General features: G+C 33.3%; 1 protein-coding gene across 1 annotated transcript in view; it reads right to left on the reverse strand.

Moving 5' to 3' along the window:
- Mlip (muscular LMNA interacting protein) overlaps positions 1-20,387 on the reverse strand; it is a 124,100-nt gene that overhangs the window by 44,422 nt on the left and 59,291 nt on the right. Inside the window, exons 9-10 of the mRNA XM_071613926.1 lie at positions 18,878-18,922; positions 7,670-7,798 (exon numbers count right to left, since the gene is read on the reverse strand). Coding sequence (XP_071470027.1) covers positions 7,670-7,798; positions 18,878-18,922 — 174 coding nt within the window. The remainder of the gene's footprint in view (positions 1-7,669; positions 7,799-18,877; positions 18,923-20,387) is intronic.

The following is a 20,387-nucleotide window of genomic DNA, read 5'->3' on the forward strand; positions in this document are numbered from 1 at the left end:
AAAAAAAGCCAAAATAGGAAAAGATTTTCTACCTAAATAGTTAATACAAATTGGGGGCTGGACTGTACACACACACACACACACACACACACACACCATAAACTATCTGGAGATGGGTTTTGTCATTATTGACTTAAAAATAGATGAAGACTTTTCATCTCTACAAACATATAGCCTAAGTATTACTTACTTCCCACCTTATTTGAATCATCAAAAGATGTAAAATATCCAGAAGAGCTCTAATAATATTTAAAACCATGATTAAGATATCAACAGAGTTTCAGGAAAAGAGGGTACCTTTACTTTAGTACAACCTCATGTACCAAACACCTTTATTTTGCAAATAAAGACAATATGGTCTAATATCAGGAATGACTTCATCCAAAAACATGCATTTTAAGGGTTACACAGGTTGTCTGAATTTTTATTTATTTATTTATTTTAGTTGGTCATTCCAAAACCCAACTCCGGAAATATAAAAAGGAGGGGAAAATGTCTACAAAGGGCGGTGAGGCCATAATTTTACAAATATAGCCAGAATCAATGAAAATGTATGTCCCTTATCAAATAGGGCTATTGTTATAAGAAGAGGCTACATGGGACAATATTTGGAATGTGGGCACTTCCATATATGGAGGCTTACCTTCTCTATGTAAATCAAATAGGGAAAAGTTCTTAGGAAACAAAAAGAAGGCACCCAATCAGTAAATGAAAAATCTGCAGCAAGGATAAAGTATTGACTTCCTTAGAATAGTAGTGGAACCAAGAGACTACTTTGTCAAGGATTCAACTCCAACATCATTGCCATTTCTGGTTGGAGGAGTCTTTGTTGTAGGCATCCATCATGTGCACTGTGGAGTATTTAGAACCAATATTCTAGCCCAATCCCTTCATTTCACCAATGAGCTTCAGGTTTTACAAAAAGCTAGTAAACCTCACAGACATGACCAGAAGATACTTCAAAGTCCTTGCAGCAAAACTGAGCTACCCCAATCTCTTTGTGGTTCTACTGCACATCAAAATGAAGAAAGTTATTAGGACCTGCCTGGACATGGTTTCTGAAGTGGGGAGGTAAAACTAGCCTGACTGCAGCAGTCTACAATGGACCAGTCTAAACAACAGCCTACCATGGAAAACTGAGTCTCCAATGATGAAGCACACCTCCATTTTTCTGAACATACCCAATGTAATAAATGTCATATGTATTTGCTTTTATTTGAGCAGATAAAATCTGCTAAGCCTCCATACTTTACTAGGTAAAGTTAACTGACAACCTACTTCTGCATAATTTGTTAACTTTTTTATCAAATGAAATTTTCTATTTGCAAGGAAAAATAAGGTAAAAATGACAATAAAGACCTAAAGATCAATGAGAGAAGTTGCTATCTGGATACCTGAGGTAAAACTGATTAAATTTCACTTAGGATCCCCATACTTGGATATTAGATTACTATTTTTGAAAATGCTAAAAGTCAATCAGTTTCTCTCATCTCTTAAAAAATAACCAATTTTGAACTTAGAGACTTAATACAATCCTTACTTTCCATGCAGTCTTTGAGACAGAGAAAAATACATTTCTTTTTTAACACTGTTTTCTATTTTCCTATATATGTTTATTTTAAACAACCTGTTTTCCTAGCCTGATTTCTACTCTCCATAGGCTAGACTTCCCACGCTTTCTTTCATATTTTTAAATGAAATTCAAAAAGTTTATTTACCAGCTTTAGTCCCCCATTTCTATGCATTATTTTATGTCTCTTCTTATTCAGATTTACTATTTCCCTGTATAAAGTTTCTGCTTTATGTCTCTTGTATCACAAAAAGGAAGAGAAAGTTCCCGTCTCTTTTCATATAGCTAACTCATCCTCAATGTCTTGTTGTGACCTTCACATTTTTCATCAAAGTCTAATCTCACAGACATTTTAAAATATGTAACAATCTCTCTAATGTTTAGAGATTATAAATGTTTCAAACATGTCAATTCTAGTGCTCATATTCAAAAGTGCCTCCAAATTTTATTATGTCCTCTTTGCATTCTGCCTTGATTCTTATTCTCATGTGTCAAAGAAAATGTGCAGCAGAGAAAAGAAAATCACAGACCTTTGGCTGATTGCATTGCCTAGGTACACTGAATGTAATGATTGTTAACAATCATCTTTAAAATCACCCCAAAGAAGTTGTGAAACGAGACTGTGTAGAGAGGGAAGAAGTGGGTGGCTACACGCAATGAGAGGGAAGCATCTTATATACTGATAGAGGAAACCATGCCAGAGGCATGCAGTTTTTGCCTATGTACTATCTATTCACAGATCCAACTTGACTTGAAGTTCAAGGGGAAGTTTTGAAGTAGAGATTTCTCTGAAGAAAAATATAGAATACATCTTTTTTCTTACCAAGAAATAAAACTCTTTAACTTTCTAGTCTTTCAATAACATTTATTTTGTATATTACTTTAAATTATTTTTACAGAGTAATGCACTCTATTTTGAAATTCTGTTTCATATTTTTAGAATAAAACTGATGCAACCTTTATAATTGCTATTTGAATGAGTTTTTATTTCAAAACCAGGGTTTACTCTACATGAGATGTCCTAAATATGAATGAAGATGTGCAGGGAGTCTGGAGTTAAAGAAGTCCAGAAGGATACACTTGGCATGAAACTTTAAAATTCTCACTGTTTCCCAGTGGATTGAGGAGCTATCAAGTGGTATGATGCTACATATCCACCAACTAGCTGTTAAGCAACTATGCTTTAAATATCATTGTGATAGAAATGGCAAATAGGTCTTCGTTGAGTGTTTGCTTTTTTTAAAGCAAGTAAAATTCTCGGAGATTCTTACCCCTACATAAGTTAGGGAAAGACAGTAAAAAAAAAGAGAGAGATCCCTTATTGTGGGCAACTGCAAAGGAAGATTGCAATACTTTAGGTGTGACCTTCCAATTTTGATGAGTACACAGTTCAAGAGAAAGTTAATGTCAAAAAGAAAAAAAAGATGAAAGTTTAAGTATAAAGAAGTAAGCCTAGCTAATTATATCCTGGAAGAGAAAGCAAATATTGTTTCAAAAGGAGAATTTTAAAAATATATACAAATAAACACATTATTTTATTGTATTGTTGATAAATTATTTATTACATATAGTGTATAACTTGTTGATGATGAATTTTCTATTACCTCACACATATAAAGGGAGGAAACAAAGGAGGAGAAGGAGGGAAGGAAGGATTGAAGGATGGAAGAAAGGAAAAAGTAAAGAAATTCTAAGTCCTACATTTCTTGAATGAACAAAACAGCATAGTTAAACTTAGAGAAGCCAAATTTCTGTTCTTAAATTTTCCACAAGAAATATTAAGTCAGTCTCTCTCTCTCTCTCTCTCTCTCTCTCTCTCTCTCTCTCTCTCTCTCTCTCTTTTAGTACCAGGGATTGAACCAAGGAGCACCTAACCATGGAGCCACATCCCCAGCCATGTTTGTATTTTATTTAGAGACAGGATCTGGGCTAAGCTGCTTAGGGCATTGCTAAATTGTTGAGGCTGGCTTTGAACTCACGATCCACCTGTCTTAGCCTCCTGAGTCATTGCAATTAGGGGCATACAACTGCTACCAGCATTAGTTTCTTTTTAAAACACTCCAGCAAGTCCCTTAATTGTTTCTAAAGGATAAAGCTTATTTAAACATTTTATCTGAAAAATATTTCTTAGTAAAATTTTATCAATGATAAAAGATAAGTTATGACCAAATAGGATAAGCCATTTTGATTGAAAAATAAATGTTGAAAAAGTGGTAGTTTGTGACAAAGTCAGTGTCATTCAGAGTAAAAAGCAATATTAACACATGGGTGACATCAGGATAGGAAGTTGAAGGTCACAGTTATAATTTGATGAATTATTACATGAAAAGATAAAAAGCATTCACATAAAAATCAAGATTGATTGTCAAACATAATTTGGTAGGGAAGGGAGTTAAGTTGGATGTCTAAGAAAAATAAGAAGAAAACAACAAATGAAAAGACTACAAGGAAGAAAATTCCTTATAATTATCTTTTTAGTTCTCTCTGAGTAGTGTGGAGGAAATTCTGTAAATGGTCATTTTAATACAAAAATATGTCTACTACTTCACTGAAACTGATTTAAAAATAAAGATGAAGAGTCATATACACTAGGTAGCATTTTCTCATTAAAAAAGGAAGAAAATATTTCTCTGAAAACTCAGATTCTACATTTAATTCCACCCCAAATCTTCCTTATGTAGCTATCTATAGCTTTAAGAAAGTAAGGATATCACTAATATGGGGGTGTTTTGCTAATTTATAGAGAAAGAGACCATTTTACATAATACTTTACATAACTGAAATTAACCATTACTTTTTCTATTGAATTGGAAATCTTCAGTGAAGAAATTACCTTTATCTAGTCAGATACCTTAAATGATTAGAAAGCAATGGATATATTTTACACACTCACAAATGGTATAAACTAAAAGTCATTTGGCTCCTGAGTGTCTTCATTCCCATCAAAGAACTGATTTTCTGAAACTATACACTCTGATGCCCATTTGTATAGTTGGTTCTATTAACTATTTTCTAACTCTGCCTTTAATTATCAATAGAAACATGTTTCAAAGCACGTTATCATTTAAATCTCATCTGTTTAGGGTGGGTGTAAAGATTTTTTTTAATAATTCTAAAGGACAATAAATTGATGCAATAACGAATTTGAAGATAATTTCAGAAAAGTACAAGCTTCATTTATAAGAGTATCTATTTAAAAAATCCATCCACCTACTATAGAAGGAAGCTTGCTGGCTTATGCCATTTTGATGTAAAAGTTGTTAAATAATAAGTCTCAATTACTTGGTTATGCATTTGGTTTCAAACTTTGCTTTTAGTATGGAGAGGCTGTTCCCAGGCAAATTTTCAGCTCATAATCAGTTCAAAAGGCTTCCCAGCTGTACCTTTCTGAACTACAATAAATACATCTCTGTCCAGTCTCATCATCTTTAGCATCTGACATTCTGTAGCAGAGAGTTTTGAAATCATATTTTATGGCAGTAAATCTGCTAGGGAAAATTTATTGACTTAACAATCCCATCCAACATCTCCTGTCATGTGGAACTGTCCCCAGTACAAGGCAGATTAGTGAATGTGAGCTGCTTCAATTTGGCCCAAATGTTTGGCAAAAGAATTTTCTATTACATGGGTGGGTGAGATCAACCAAGTTTGGAACCATTCAATTTATTCTGAGGCAACAGTGTAAGAGAACATGACGGTGACTACAGCTGAATTTGAGTACACTTCCTTCTATTGAAGCTCTGATGAAGTAGCTATGCTGAGATGATAACTTGTTATTACTCAATTTATTTTTTAAGTAGACTGAAGTACCTACATTTTGGTATCTCCTTCTATCATAGATTCTAGGCACAATTAGATGGTAGTTGGAGCTCAATATAAAGAAGCCAGTTAATAGTTAATATGCAATTTCCTGTGGCCCCAGGATCAATCATACATTTCCCTCATACAAGGTCAATAAATAAGAACAGTGGACTCTTCTAATTCACTTTTAAGTAGTATGCTAGACTTATTTCAATTTTTACAGTCTGCAATCTCATGTAACTTTCAACATTCCACACTCAAATAGGAATACAAACAAAAATAAATTGGTTTAAAGAAAACAAATAATATTATGTCTGTGGCCTCTTCATATTTGCAAAATACGTGACATATTCAACAAATATCTGAAAATAATAGATTTATGATGCAACATATACAGAGATGTAAACTTGTTATAGAGTTAGTAAAATCAATGAAAAGAAATGGCAATTCTTTCTAGTGACAAGAATTTCCTGCTCTTGAAGATTAGTAAATGCTGATAAATTATAGTTAGATCAACTTGATATTCTGCAAGGACTCTCATTTGAATTAAATGCAAAAATTTAAATTATAAAGAAGAATAAAATCATTATTTTATAACATTAGATCATATTTTGAGGAATGTAAACTACAGGATAATAAATGGAATTGAATTGCTGGGCAGTTTGTTTTTCATATAAGTACTAGATTGCTTTTATAAGTTTTATAAGGATCTCATACTAAAACTTCACATTAAGCTTTTAAAATAGTGTCAAGCAAGCAATAGATATTTTGTAAATATTTTTATTGTTGATGAAATATGCTTTCCTAACAGGAATTTTCATTTCTGGTATGTGTAGAATTAATGAAGATAACTTATAGATCAATAAGATTTCTCTATTTGAGTATCATATTTTTCCATAGAATAGAAGTTAATTGTCCTAATTATCATTTTAATGATATTAGTGCCTTCTAAAATATTCAAACTTATCAAAATTACAGCAGTATCACAAAATATATATAAATAAGTGGAAAATACTTTCATCTTTTCTTTTTTTGGTTGTTTGTTATTGTTGTTTGTTTTTAGGTAGGGACTCTATGATGCCCTGGTTGGTCTGGAACTCCTACACTCAAGTGATCCTCCCATCTCAGCCTGTCAGGTTGTTGAGACTACAGGCATGCACTGCTGCACCCAGCATTATCTCCATTGCATAGATAAAACCAATGGTGAATCATGAAAAAATATTTAAAATTAACTTTTTCAAGGCTGCAAAGAATTTCAGGTCCATCTATGGTTGATCATAGACTTAAAGTAATCCAGATTTTAGAATTTAAACAATCTTTAAAAGTACCTGATCTGAGAATTTCTTTTAAACATTAAGACACTATAACCAAGAAAGATGAAACAATTTGTCCAGAGTAATAGAGCTGATAATGTAGCAGATAAAATCTTCCTTAAATTTCACAGATATGACAGTAACTTATATTTTTAACAACCCTGTTAATCATTATTTTTAAATAAGAGTTTATATTCCTTTATAAATCTATTTAGTTACAAATTTTAAATGTGATCATTTTACATGTTGTGGTTATATCCAGAAACTTACATTGTTCATCTACTTAATAATGCTAACGATACACAAGGTAGAGCCCATGTCCTTTGCTTGCATTTTAATAAGACAATGATGTAAAGTTTCTCTTTGCTATCATTTATGAAGCTTTATGTGGCACATAGTACATTCCTAAATATCTTATAAAGCCCCCAGTGACAACTTTCAATTATCCCTCTCCAACATACAGCATACACAATGGTAATATAATTTTTTGCACACAAACAAAATGACAGCGAAGCATTAAGATGACTGGAGCTCCCATCCTGGAACTAGTTCCACATGATATAGCAGACTGCATCATTTCTACCAATCTAATACGAACCCAAACTATTATCTACTGTAATATATCAAATGTAAAATACTGCATTTGTCTCTTCAGAAGGAAGCAGTACCTTAGATATAAGAATGCACCACCTGTATGACCCACCCAACCAGTGATTTGATGTTTTCATAGATATTAATATCTTGGTCTCACAAACAATACCAGCTCTACATAGAAATTTTCACAGAAAAAAAAATGGAGATGCTTCATAATATATCCTGGAATTACATAAGAATTTCTATTTATTTTTTAAAAAATGATTTTTTTTCTTACCAAGGATACTCTAATTAAATGCACATTTCTTCCACAAAGTATGATGATAAAGACATTTATGTTTTATGTAGTAATTTATCAAAATATCAAACATTTTCTCAAGTTTATGCTCACCTGTTCAGAAAAGAGGTCACTGTTATCTTCCAAGTATTTACTGAAAGGGTTGGGTTCATAGACTTCCTCTTCTTTTTTCAGTAATATTTTGGATTTTACAGGTACTGGGCGAATTACTCCAGGCTTAGTCTTCATGAATGATAAATTTTTAAAAAAATAGAGAAATAAATACTGTTAAAGTCACAAAAAATATAATTTTAAAAATATTTACAAATATAATATTAAAAATATAAGTTTACAAATATATTATAAGCAGCCTGGAAAGCAAATGGTTTTAACTAATGTAGCTTTAGTTGGAAGTTAATTATGATTATTAACTAATCATAATCAATTAGTTGCTTGATTGTGACAGCATTCAAATTGTAAAGACCTACTCTCAGACTGTGGTAGTGGCTCAGCACTATAGCACTTGCCTAGCAGTATGAGGCCCTGGGTTTGATTCCCAGCACTACACACACACACACACACACACAGACACACACACAATCTGTTACGACATTCAAAATGCAAATTCTCTTCATTTATCAAACCAAACATGTTATTCTTCCCTTGGCAGTACATTTGTTCAACCAATATTTCATTTGATAAATATTTATTGAGATCCTTCTCTGCCAGTTTTCATTCCAGGCATGACAGGATACATGACCTTGGAACAACCACCAAGTCTATTACAACTTTCGTTTTCCAGAAACTATTTCCCATGTCCCCCAATACACAGAGAAGGGCCTTCAGAAGACATATATGACAACCTGGGGGTGACTAGCAAATACATTTTTCCTCCCCAAAATGTGATGTAGGGATTTAAATTGCCTGTATCACTGGAAAATAGAAACTATAATGTCAGTGTGGGAACTGTGAAAAGCCTTACTTCAACTTAAAATGTGGATCTACTGAAATCAAGATTAGAGCAAAGCACAACAAGAAGAAGCTCAGAGTGACACTTGAGACCTTCCAGAACTGAGTCCTCAAACATTCCTGGTATCCAACTAGATTTCCTATACTGAGTTTCCCTAAGACTTTTGTGTATTTGTACACTATATTCCCTCATTTTCTTATATCTAACATTTTTTCTATAATTTGAAAATCAGAAGAGCTTTATTTTCTATGTTATTCTCTCAAGATTCATAACTTGTTCCCTATGTTGATTTGACAAAATATGAGAGAGAGAGAGAGAGAGAGAGAGAGAGAGAGAGAGAGAGAGAGAGAATATGCTCTGGTTTGGGGCAATTTCAAAATGATGTTTCACAGACTCTAAAACCTTGATACACTGTAAAATGTCACAAAATGATTGATAAGTTTCCAAAGCATCCCAAATAAGAATTCCATAAAAAGTTGAGCCACTTTTTTTGGAAAATAGTAAACTAGCTCTTCTCAGTCCATTTTGATGTTCACAAGTTAAGCCTTAAGGACCTACATCTATATCTCTTCTCCATTAAATCACCTTGAATAAATGCCATTCTGTGATACCTTTTCCAACTGATATTTTCCCAGTTGTCTTCATGTATATGCTAACTGGGGAAATAAATACAGATTGAGAAAAGTGTCTTTCTTCCTTGGCTGAGGAATATCTCCTATTTTAAAAACTTTGATTTCTCTCAAAGGGGAAATATTGCATATGAGCAAGTAATATGCAATATTTCATGAAATCACACAGTTAAGTATATGTATGACAGTGATATTTTTCCAATAAATGTAGCACAAAAACAAAGCCCAGGCCATAACTGATATGTACAGCCACCTGTGATAAGAAGATGCCAGATATCTGGGCCACAATCTTCAGCCGTACAGACTTCCTGCCTCCCTTTTCCATTTGATTTTCTGATTAATTTTTGCCTCCTTCTACTCCTACTCCTGAAACTTCTCCTTCTCTTATATTTCTTTGTGAAATCAACACAGAAAATAAGTGCATTTCTACCTCCCAGGGCCTGCAAGGATCTAAAACCAACACGGAACACTAGGATTTCAGGTCAGTATCAGTGTGCAGAGAGAAGAAATCTGGCCAGCAGCAGCACTTGACATGGTCAAAGGATCTCCCTGTCAGAAAAACATGACTGCCTGGTCCCTGTCTTGCTAGAAGACAAATGTTTTGATTTATATTGCCTGGGAGCCTTTCACTCAGATCATCTGACTTGTGATCAGCACCCTCCAGAATGAGATCAGAAAGAGACTGTTGGGATTGGTTAGATATCAGAACCCATTATGAATGCTTTGTATTTGTTTTTCTGCTAGTTTTTATGTTCCTTGGTTCCTATGAGTTTCCTGGATTTGATGATTGTCTGCCATCAAAGATCATGCCCTATTTCCACGACCAGATTTTCCACATGCTCTTTTCTTGGAATCTGTGCCCCACATTTAGTCTGACTGAAGTCTGTGGACCTTCCTCATCCTACATTGTTCTTCATACAGTTGCCCTGATTATTGAGTTCTATTATTGCCTCTTTTCTTAGTCTTGTTTTGCTTCTGCACCTTAACTCATTGGTATCGTGATTAGTATTTCATAGTCATGGAAGTCAGCTCAAGACAAAAGAAGACTAGATATAGTTTGCCTTTGACTTTGTTTATGCTTCCCTTCATATGACCTTTTACTATAAATTCCAAGCTCAACTCTCTTCTCTCTCTCTCTCTCTCTCTCTCTCTCTCTCTCTCGTTAGAAATTGAATCATGCATCCTCCACAAAGCACAGTACACAGCAAATCATGCTCATAGAAGCCTCTGCACGTTGCTCTTGTTCTACATGCTTATTAATCCTTATAAACTCTGTGTGAAGTTAAAGACCGTAAGTCAGATGTCAAAGTCATGTTGTTAATATGTAAAGTCAAGGTTTAAAGCAAGGTCTGGTTTGATTGTCAAACTTGTGATTTTAATTATTCCAAAGTGGGGAGAGAGAAAGAGAATAGTAGAGATAGAAACTTGGCCCATTTTGAGATAGGCAGCTCTTTAAAACTTCTGTTGTTCAAATAGCAAAGCCTCGTATTTTTATACTTTTGGTTCCTTTTAAATTCATTGCTTCTGCTTATTTTCACTGCCAACTGCCATATCCTTGATTGTAGCCATTGTTGCCTCTTTCTACGTCATTTTAATTTTCTTTTTACCAGACTTCCTAAATATTTATAGAGCACTGTGGACCCTGAAAATTTTAAGTCCTTATGAATATACAAATTCATTCATCCGTTCATTTACCTGCCTGCTTTTATTCATATACATGCACACACACAACCTACTCCACCTATAAAGACTATTAACATGTGGCCAAGACATCAAAATTTAATCTATTCCCAAGCAGTAGCATGATATTGGTAGGGAGAGAGTATCAAAGACCAGATGTCAGGTTTTAAAATGCAGTTAATAGACTATATGACCTTAGGAAAGCCATTTGACATGTCTAGACTTACTGCTAAAGGGTTATAATTCTACTCCATGATTTTGCCTTTTAATAATGGATAGTGACACATTTTATTCCTTATTGTCTTGCTCCCTCAGGGATCATACCATATAGAATTATTGCATATGGTTTATTTCTACATATTCAAATCCATAACGGTCTCAAAGCACATTTTAGAAAGTTTATAAAATAGGACTATGAAAAAACTGGTTCAGTTGCTGGCACACATGAGGCTCTTTTGGAATATTAGCTTCCTTTCTGTTCTTCCTAATACCTTGTTCCTCAGTGTCAAATGGTCATGTAATGTATATTTGCTAAAGCCTAAATTGCAACACACAGTAAACTAATGCTTCTTTCCAAAAAAATAGCTGTCTGCTAGTAGCTTTCCACTCAAAATGGGGTCTGTAGGCCAGCAGTGTCAAATCCCCAGGTCTCATTCTAGACCAACTGAATGAGAATATGCATTTTAATAAATTCCTAAGTGATTCGTGTGCACATTAAAAATTAAAAGGCCTTGTATTGGAGTTCATACCATTAAAATGTGCTGTTTACCAAGATATAGATCTTTCCTGGGTTACCATCCTAAAGACTCTATTTCTTTGGTCTTCTGCCTCCAGACAGAAAGGAAGGCTTTAGAATAAACTGCCCTTTATTAATTTCTAATCTACACTGCATTCTTTGCATAATTACCTGTTTGAACTTCTAGTAGACGTTCTCTTGAAGTGCTACTTGGATTTTGGCAAATCTGATTTGTTAAATTTGTATCCATATGAATATGAAGAAAATTAGATTGATCAAGTTAGAAGAGTCTATAAAACAGAGTTACTATAAGATTGTCATTGCCCAGTATTATTACAACTTAACTATCCCCCAAATAGCCATTTTTCATTTTCATCTGCTTTAGCGTTTGTAGAAGAACTAGAGTCATGACGTAATGTTCTGTTTAATCATGTCAGGAAAGTTATTCCATAATTTTCTTTCCAGCTTAAGAGGATTTTTTTTAAAGAACCTACTCTCATAGTTAATAAATAGGGCACAGAAAAAAACAATAGTATTCTTCCAATGAATGATACCAGTTCATTGTGATGAACTTACTGAGAACTGATTCACACTGGGCATAATCATTTTTGAAGTGCCTCCAAGACAAAGGAATTGATTTGCAACTCTGAAGCACATCTATGTCAGATGCTCTCCAGTGTCATTTTGCAATTGAGACCTAGTCTATGTCGTAAACTATAATATCTACTGAGATGAATAAGATTCAACTCTTGTTCTCAAAGGCTTTACAACCTAGTTGAATAAATCACAGAATGACTATAGTATGGATCACATCATGTCATTCATCTCTTAAATGATGTACTTAATTCCAGGTCAAACCATGTAACCTGAATTCTCAAACTCCCCCAGGCTTCTCCTTATCACTCAGAGTGAAGTCCAAAACCCTTGCAATACCTACAAGGTGCCATATAACCTGATTGTTCCTGTCCACAACCAGCCCCTCCGTTTCCAGCCTGAGGTCCTACCAGCTCCCTGTTGTCTCTCCTTCTCTTCACTGTAGCTCACACACTGTGATACTCCCTTCGCCTGGACTTTGTGCTTGTTCTTCCCTGTGTCTGGAACATTTTTATTCATTTCCAGGTCTCCCTTTCTCTCCTCTTCAGTCTCTTCACCTTATTGAGCAGGTCTTTCCCAGTGATGCATATAAAATAGCAATCCCCCACGCCTTTACATGCCTGTTTTTTTTTTTTTTTTTTCCTAGAGCCTTTGCCACCATCTGACAGATAGTTTTTGTACTCATTGTCACAAATCTTTGTTTTATTCACTTTCAAAGCCCTAATACCTAGGATCATACCTGGCACCTAGTAGATCTTCATAAATATTTGCAGAATAAATAAATTAATGGATAGGCAGAAGCCTAGTACACTGGTTATTATCTAATAAGAAGGCTGTAAGAGTTACAGATTGACAACTTGGAGTGTCCCATTATTTTTCCTGCATTTATTGACTTTCTGATTACAGTAAAACCCAGGAAGAAAGTCTTGGCAATATAGAAGATCCTCATGGCCCTTCACAAATAAAGACCAGAGAAGGAAAGTGAGTTGGTGTGCTTCTTCTTCAGAGATAAGTGTGGAAGACTGAAGTCATCATCTCTGAGAGACAGAGAAAGTCAAAGCCAGACCTGACAAGATTTTAATCCCATTTAAGAAAAGAAACTTTTGTCATCCTCCTTCTGTTCACAGATAGTAAGCAACAAAACTCAGTTCCAAAAGACAATGATGTATATTTGTGGAGGAATTCAAGACTGAAGAGTGGAGTGGGGTTGCAGAGATCACATATGACTCTATTGTTAGGAGAAAAAGCCTAAGAGCTAGACTGAGTACAGTTCTGGGGCTCAGGAGCAGGTTTTAATGAGCTACAGAACACTAGTATAAGCCTACTGTTTGCTTGTGTTCATGATCCATCATATATACACTTACATTGAACACTGCTACTAAGGGTACTGTAAAAGTAGATATTTTTTTTCTCATTCTTGGGAACTTATAATCATAATTCTATGATGGTAAACTGGTACTACCTCTGACTGGAGACCAGAGTAAAAGACTGACTGCCAGCACTGATCTGGTAAATTCACCATCAATATTTTAAAATAATGGCTTCTTAGAGCAACATTTTTCTTAAATTAGTAACTTCAACTAGTGGGCTGATGTTTTTAATTGCCTATGATTACAGCAGTAAGCTCTAAGGTGATGTGATAGGGTAAAAAGAGAGAAAAAAGGTAGGGCCAGCATTCAAGATTTGTTTTTTTTGGTTTTTGTTTTTTGTTTGTTTGTTTTTTGTTGTTGTTGTTGTTTTTACCCCAGCTTTCCCTTTGGAAAGATAAGATATGTAATGAAATAGTAAGAAAGTGACACAACTGCATCCAGCAAGTTCTTTGAGCCTGGATAGAAATTCTACTCATTCGATGGATCAGAGTTTGTGAAAGTGCCCTGGTTGTCTCTTTTATCCATTTGCTTCTGTGTCTTCTCTTCATTCTCCAATGTCATTTTTTTCTTTAGAATTCCCATGGCAAAAAGCTTGTACAAACTCAAAAGCATTCTATCACACAAGGCTGGAGACAAAAGCAAGACCAAATTATTTCACTGACTCACTCATTTAATTAATAAATACTTATTGGCTCTAATTATTTTAAAATTAATAATAGTATATGCTTGAAGCAAATACTTAAGCTTTTTATCCATTAAAAAAATACCTCAAATATCTCAAAATTCTATGGTGTACAGTAAAGCTCCCAAGACTGAAAAAAATAATAAGATTTTTATGCCATCCATTATCATGAGATTATTGACATGGTATGTAAACATCTGCACTTCAGGGTTTTTTTTTTTTTTTTGTCAGACTAATGAAAATACTTTTTGCCAAAAAAACCACAAGGTGACTACGGGAATCCAATGAGCTAATATACATGACAGAGCTTTATAAAGAAATAAAATCAAAAAAGAAACTTATAAGACAAAAATATGTGTCTGTGTGTGTATATATATACACATATACATACACATATATACATATACACACATTACATTTATAAATATGGAGTGTTGACTGTAAATAATCTAAAGGAAAGTGACTACTCAGTGTGTTTCTTTTTTTCGAAAAAGTTTTACAATTACCCTATAGTGAGTGTATAAAAATAAACATACAAGGATTTCAATAATTATGAGCTCAAGAAACATTTTGTGGAATATACAACAAAACAGACTGGCCTAATTGAAATATTTCAGTGATTAAAGAAAAGACAATGGCATGACTCAACCCTGAGGAGGCGTACATGAGAAATGAGGTTGCTCTCAAGTGTGTCATGTCAGGGGAAAAGTGGTCAAGGAGAAACTGCCTTTGAGCTTGAAGAAGACATCAGCTCTACACAAAAGCTTTCAGGGTGGAATATTCTAAACAACAGAGATTTTAAGGACTCTCAGAAGAATGACTCATACTTCAGTACAGCAGGACACATCAGCTGGCATTCAGAACTAGGGACAAAGTCTCTGTGAGTTGAAGTACTCTTCTTTATAATGTTCCAGTAAGTTGCATTTTGCTTTTACCTGTATATAGCCATGTCGCTTATTTTTTCATATCTACTGTTGTTTACTCTCTACATTCAGTATTCTATCCAGGACAATAATGAACATTCATAATGGCATGAAATTTCAAAAGCAAAAGCCAAATGTCATCTAAACTGGGCTCCCCTGTTGCTAAGGAAGACCAGAACTTACCCATCTTGTCCAACCTAACTTGACTTCTTGGGCAGAGAAAAGAGACCTCACCATCCTTTCTTAATAGTTTGATGATTCTGTTTGGGAATTAGAAAAGCTTTATCTACAGCCTAGATCTTCCCTTTCATCTTACTCTTTTTAACATACTAGAACTACACTGTCCATAGATGCCAGACCTCAGACTTCCCCTTTTCATTAACTAATCATATGTTTCATGCAATGCAAAAACAGCAAGCAGAGCTAGACATGGGAGGTGTTCAATAAAGGTAATACTTCCACAAAGGCCCAATTTTCCAACTTCCTCATCAGTATTTTCTTATTCTCCTTGAATTGTTTAAAATTAACAATATTGCTTTCTCTTTGAAAGTCACACAGAACAAAGATGAGCACTAACACTGTGACCCTGGATGATCTGTTCAAACTATGGGAGTCCCCATTTCTTTCTTGTCAAAGGATTGTTCATATTACCTCTTCATAATTCAGAGAGTTCAGGTGCAATAATAACACCCTCCTTGTCTACAGGACTATATTGATAACTTCACATATTGTGAAGTGTAAGACTGACAATAACCCATTGAGGTTGACAGAGTGGTAATTCCAACCTCTAGATTGTAGGTGGGAAATTTCTTTCCAGATGTGATCTATGACATTGATGTTTAAGAGAAGAACAATTAAGACTGGTGAACCAGATTCATAATGGTCCCTGAAATTGTCTCCAGAGCCTGATACTAAATCATCTGGCTTCCAGAGTAAACAGTGATTTTTTTTTTTTCCATACTGGGGATTAAACCTATGCCTCACACATGATAGGCAAGTGCTCCTCTTCAAACTCACATTGAAAATATTTTGAGAGTTAGGGTCCTGGACCTATTCCCTTCCAATATTGAATTGACACAGTTGCAATAAAAGCAAGCAAATAGATAAGCCAAGTTGAAAAATAAAAACTCATGAAATAAATGATATACTGCATCTTTAAAAAGCCAAATCTCAAAAATAATTTGAGATTTGTATTGAGCTTGTGATATGATATTGATTTTAAATACTTTCACTCCAGCCAATTTACTATGCTTCTCCCCTAAAATAGAAGACATAATTTTAATATAAACTGCCTATTTTATATAAAATCACTATATTTACTTATGTAATTTAACTCTATTATATAATACATTTCTAATAATTTTGTTTTATGTGCTATACAAACATACTATATATCATACTATACATACATATAGAAAAGATACGTATAGCTATAGTTTTCGGTGGACACAACATCTTTTTTTATTTTATTTTTATGTGGTGCTGAGGATCGATTCCAGCGCTCCGCGCACGCCAGGTGAGCGCATTACCGCTTGAGCCACATCCCTAGCCTCATAGTTTTATTTTTCAAAGACATCTCTTTTTATTCATGTTATCTTGAACTTAATCCTGAACATCATTCATGATGGCAAATACTGAAAACTCATTTATAAAAAATGAAAACCATTAAAGCTTCATAAATTATATTACTTAAGAGTAATGTACAATATTGCATTCAATGATTTCCACTCTGATACATCTTATTTCCAAAAAGTGTGAATACAGGTTTAATGTCATGATATAGAAATCAAAGTGATAAATAATTGAAATAAATGATTATATCAATCGAAGAGAGTGATAGTAATTCCTTCAGAAACCTACCTATATCTCATGGACATTTTGAGATTAAAATTTAATTTAAAACTTGGTTAAGAATTGCCTTGAACTCATTAGAGAAAATGTTTAAAGTAAATGCAAAAAAATCATTAAAGTAAGTTAAAGCAAAAACATTTTATCCCTGCCCCACCTCCCTGAGAACATAAGTGCAGGAATATTTTATTAAGAAAAAAAAAATAATTTGTTTTTAATTCACAAGGAGTTGTTTTCACTATGTCTCAAAATCATCATGTATATACACATATGTATATATATATATATATATATATATATATAAATATATACATATTTGCTCCTTTGAAATAATTTCTTAAAGTATTAAGCTAAGAATTTACATGTATTAATACATACGCATTTATTTCACCAACCATCTTGTCTCTATTATACTTTGCTGAATAGAATTTAATAAAAAAATGTCCAAAATGTTCTCGATTCCCATACATTACTCTCAAGCAACAAATGTCATTATTTTAAAAATTAGTAATATTTCCATACTAAAGTGGGAGCTATTCAACTTCATTATGCTACTGCAGTGCTTGTTACCATAGCAACTACTTCATTTGCTGTGTTAGTAACCATAGATTCTCATCACAGTCCTGGAAGGGCTGGAAAGGACATAACTGAATGCTCTCAGGTTCAGCTAGAAAATTGAAACCCAGACTCTGATTTCTTGTGACTTACCCAATGTCAGCACCGTAGTTAGGGTTAGAGCAGAAGTATCAGTTGGGTTTTCTGATACCCAATCTATCATTCTTTCAAGTATACCTTATTGTTTCCCTCTGTTCCCCCAAATGATACCAACATTACACAAACAAATGCTATTTTCAGAATCAGTCTATACTTTTTAAGATTTCTCAATTTACAAATAAAAAATATTGCCTTTTTGGCAGGACACCAAAAGAATTGCTTGAAAAAGGGAAAAAGTCAGTATTAAACTGCTTTATTAGAAATTTTCATTAATTTTACTGAAGGTATCTATTGTTCAGGAACATATAATATTTTAGACAATAAAAATTTGAAAATGTAAAGATAATCTTTAATGAATGATAATCTAGGAAACTTATTCCATAATTTTAATTGGCTCATCACTATAAGAATAAGAAATGGAAAACACTAAAAAAGAGATAATTCTCCTCTTTAATCTAATTTTTATAACAAATAATAGATTCTAGAGTTTAGATCTGTTTTGCCTGATGCAGCCACTGCTGTGAAGGTCTTAAAATGTGACTAGTTTGAGATTCTTTACATATGTAAAATACACAGATTTCAAAGACAGACTTCCCTCACCATGCAAAAATTTATCTTGCATTAAATAAATATATCATTGAAATTGATGTTATCTTTTTATTTTTTAATACAACTACTAGAAAATTTTAAATTGCTTACATGGTTTACACTTATCAAGTCACATTGTATTTGCTTTGCTCAACACTGGGCTAGACCATCCACATACTAATCCTCCTGTGTGAAATTTTGTCTCTCATTTCTACAAACCCAAAAATTACCCTATGCATTCAATTGTGACCTTCTCCTCAAGTCCTTCAGGATTTCCCTCATGAAGAGGTGAACTCTCTTCTGTAAATTCCAGTAGTGTTTTTTCTCCAACCCAACTCCTTCTAACACTACAATTTAAATATAATTCACTGGCAAGTAGGTCTATGTATGATTTTATGTAAGTTTGTCTGCTGACCAAACAACCACCATGGGGATTTACTAAAGCATCAGTAAATTTTTAATAGACAAGTACGTCAACAAACTTATATACAGTAAATTTATCCTCAATTCATTTTCCCTCAGATAAAATTGTCTTGAGAAATCAAAATTTTTAGAAGTAGGTCTATGACTTTGTAAGAAAATACATACCAGTTGACTCTCAGACACTGTAGAGGATGGTGATGAGAGATTTGCCTGCAAAACAAACAGTATATCTTAGTAAAATAATATATCTATATTTTAAATATTTGAAGGTATTTATTATTAAAGTAATGTAGGCCTTTAAAAAGTATAAAGAAAAAATAAAAGCATGCTAACAAGAAATGATTTTTAACAATTTGGTACATCGCCTACAATATTTTTCTATACATTTTATTCAGAGTGAATATGGTATTTAATATGCTGCTTTTCCCTCTTAATGTAAGTAATATCACACGCCATCAAAAATTCTTCAAGTTTACCTACTATTTAATTTTTTTCATTTTATATTTTACTTACACATATGAACATTGTTGACATTTATACAAATTTTGTAAATATTTTTTCCTTAAATTTTCTTTACATAAAAAGGAAACTTAAGTTTCATGACTTCAGAATGGAAATGATTTGGTTTTAAACTATTAAACAGCATATTAATATTGTTTCTTCATCATTGATTTCTGTATTTTATTCTTCATCTGAATTTAATTTCCTTAGTTTAAAAAAAAATTCTATTTTAATAAGAACATTAAGCTAAAGACCTACCCTCTTAATAAAATTTTAATGATACAGTACTGTTGACTATAGGTACACTATTGTACAGCAGATCACAAGAACTTTTTTCAGTTGCACAAGTAAAAACTTGATGTTCATTGATTGCTAACTTCCCACTTCTCTCACCACCTTAGTTCCCTTCTTACTGAAATAAATTCATTGATAATTTTTCTCAGATTTTACTGTCTTTCATTTTTTATCTGAAAATGTTTTTAGTTTATTTTATTCTCCCATTAGAGTTCAATAGGACACAGAATTCTAGCTAATGATATCTTTCCATCTTTGGAAGATACTTTCCCACTAGTTCTAATTTCTTTTGCTGCTGTCAATCTGAATGCCATAACTTGGAGGAACTTCTGTCTTTACATTAGGTTACTGTTTAACATTTTTCTTCATGACCTTATGTAATAAGGTGTACTGGGCAGGGGATGTGATTAACAGAGGCTGGGGACAGGGAAGGTGATGGGAAGAAGGGGAAAGAAAAGAAGATATTGAGCTTGAGAGAAAGAAAGATGTACAGAGTTTTAGTTGGGCTGAAGGAACAAGTTCAATGAATTATTGCACTGCATTGTAGCCACAATGAATAATAATGCTTCAAAATTACTAAAATATGTTTTAAACATTATTATCATAAAAAGTGATAAATTGATGAGGTGATAGGTTTGCTAGTTAGCTTGATTGAATCTTTGTATAATGTATAAATAGATCGAACCTCACATTGTACCCCACAAATATTAATTGTTATCAATATTAATTATTACCAATCAAAAACAAATAGAAGCACAATTTTTTAAGACTTAAAAACTAAAAGAACAGTCAAAATTATGGAAATAAATTTTCTGACTTCAAGAAAATATAGAGTAAGGTTATGTAAGAACTAAAAGAGTTAAGGACTAAGGGGAAAAAG

The sequence above is a fragment of the Marmota flaviventris genome, chromosome 6 (assembly GCF_047511675.1).
Source record: "Marmota flaviventris isolate mMarFla1 chromosome 6, mMarFla1.hap1, whole genome shotgun sequence".
Classification (NCBI taxonomy): Eukaryota; Metazoa; Chordata; class Mammalia; order Rodentia; family Sciuridae; genus Marmota; species Marmota flaviventris.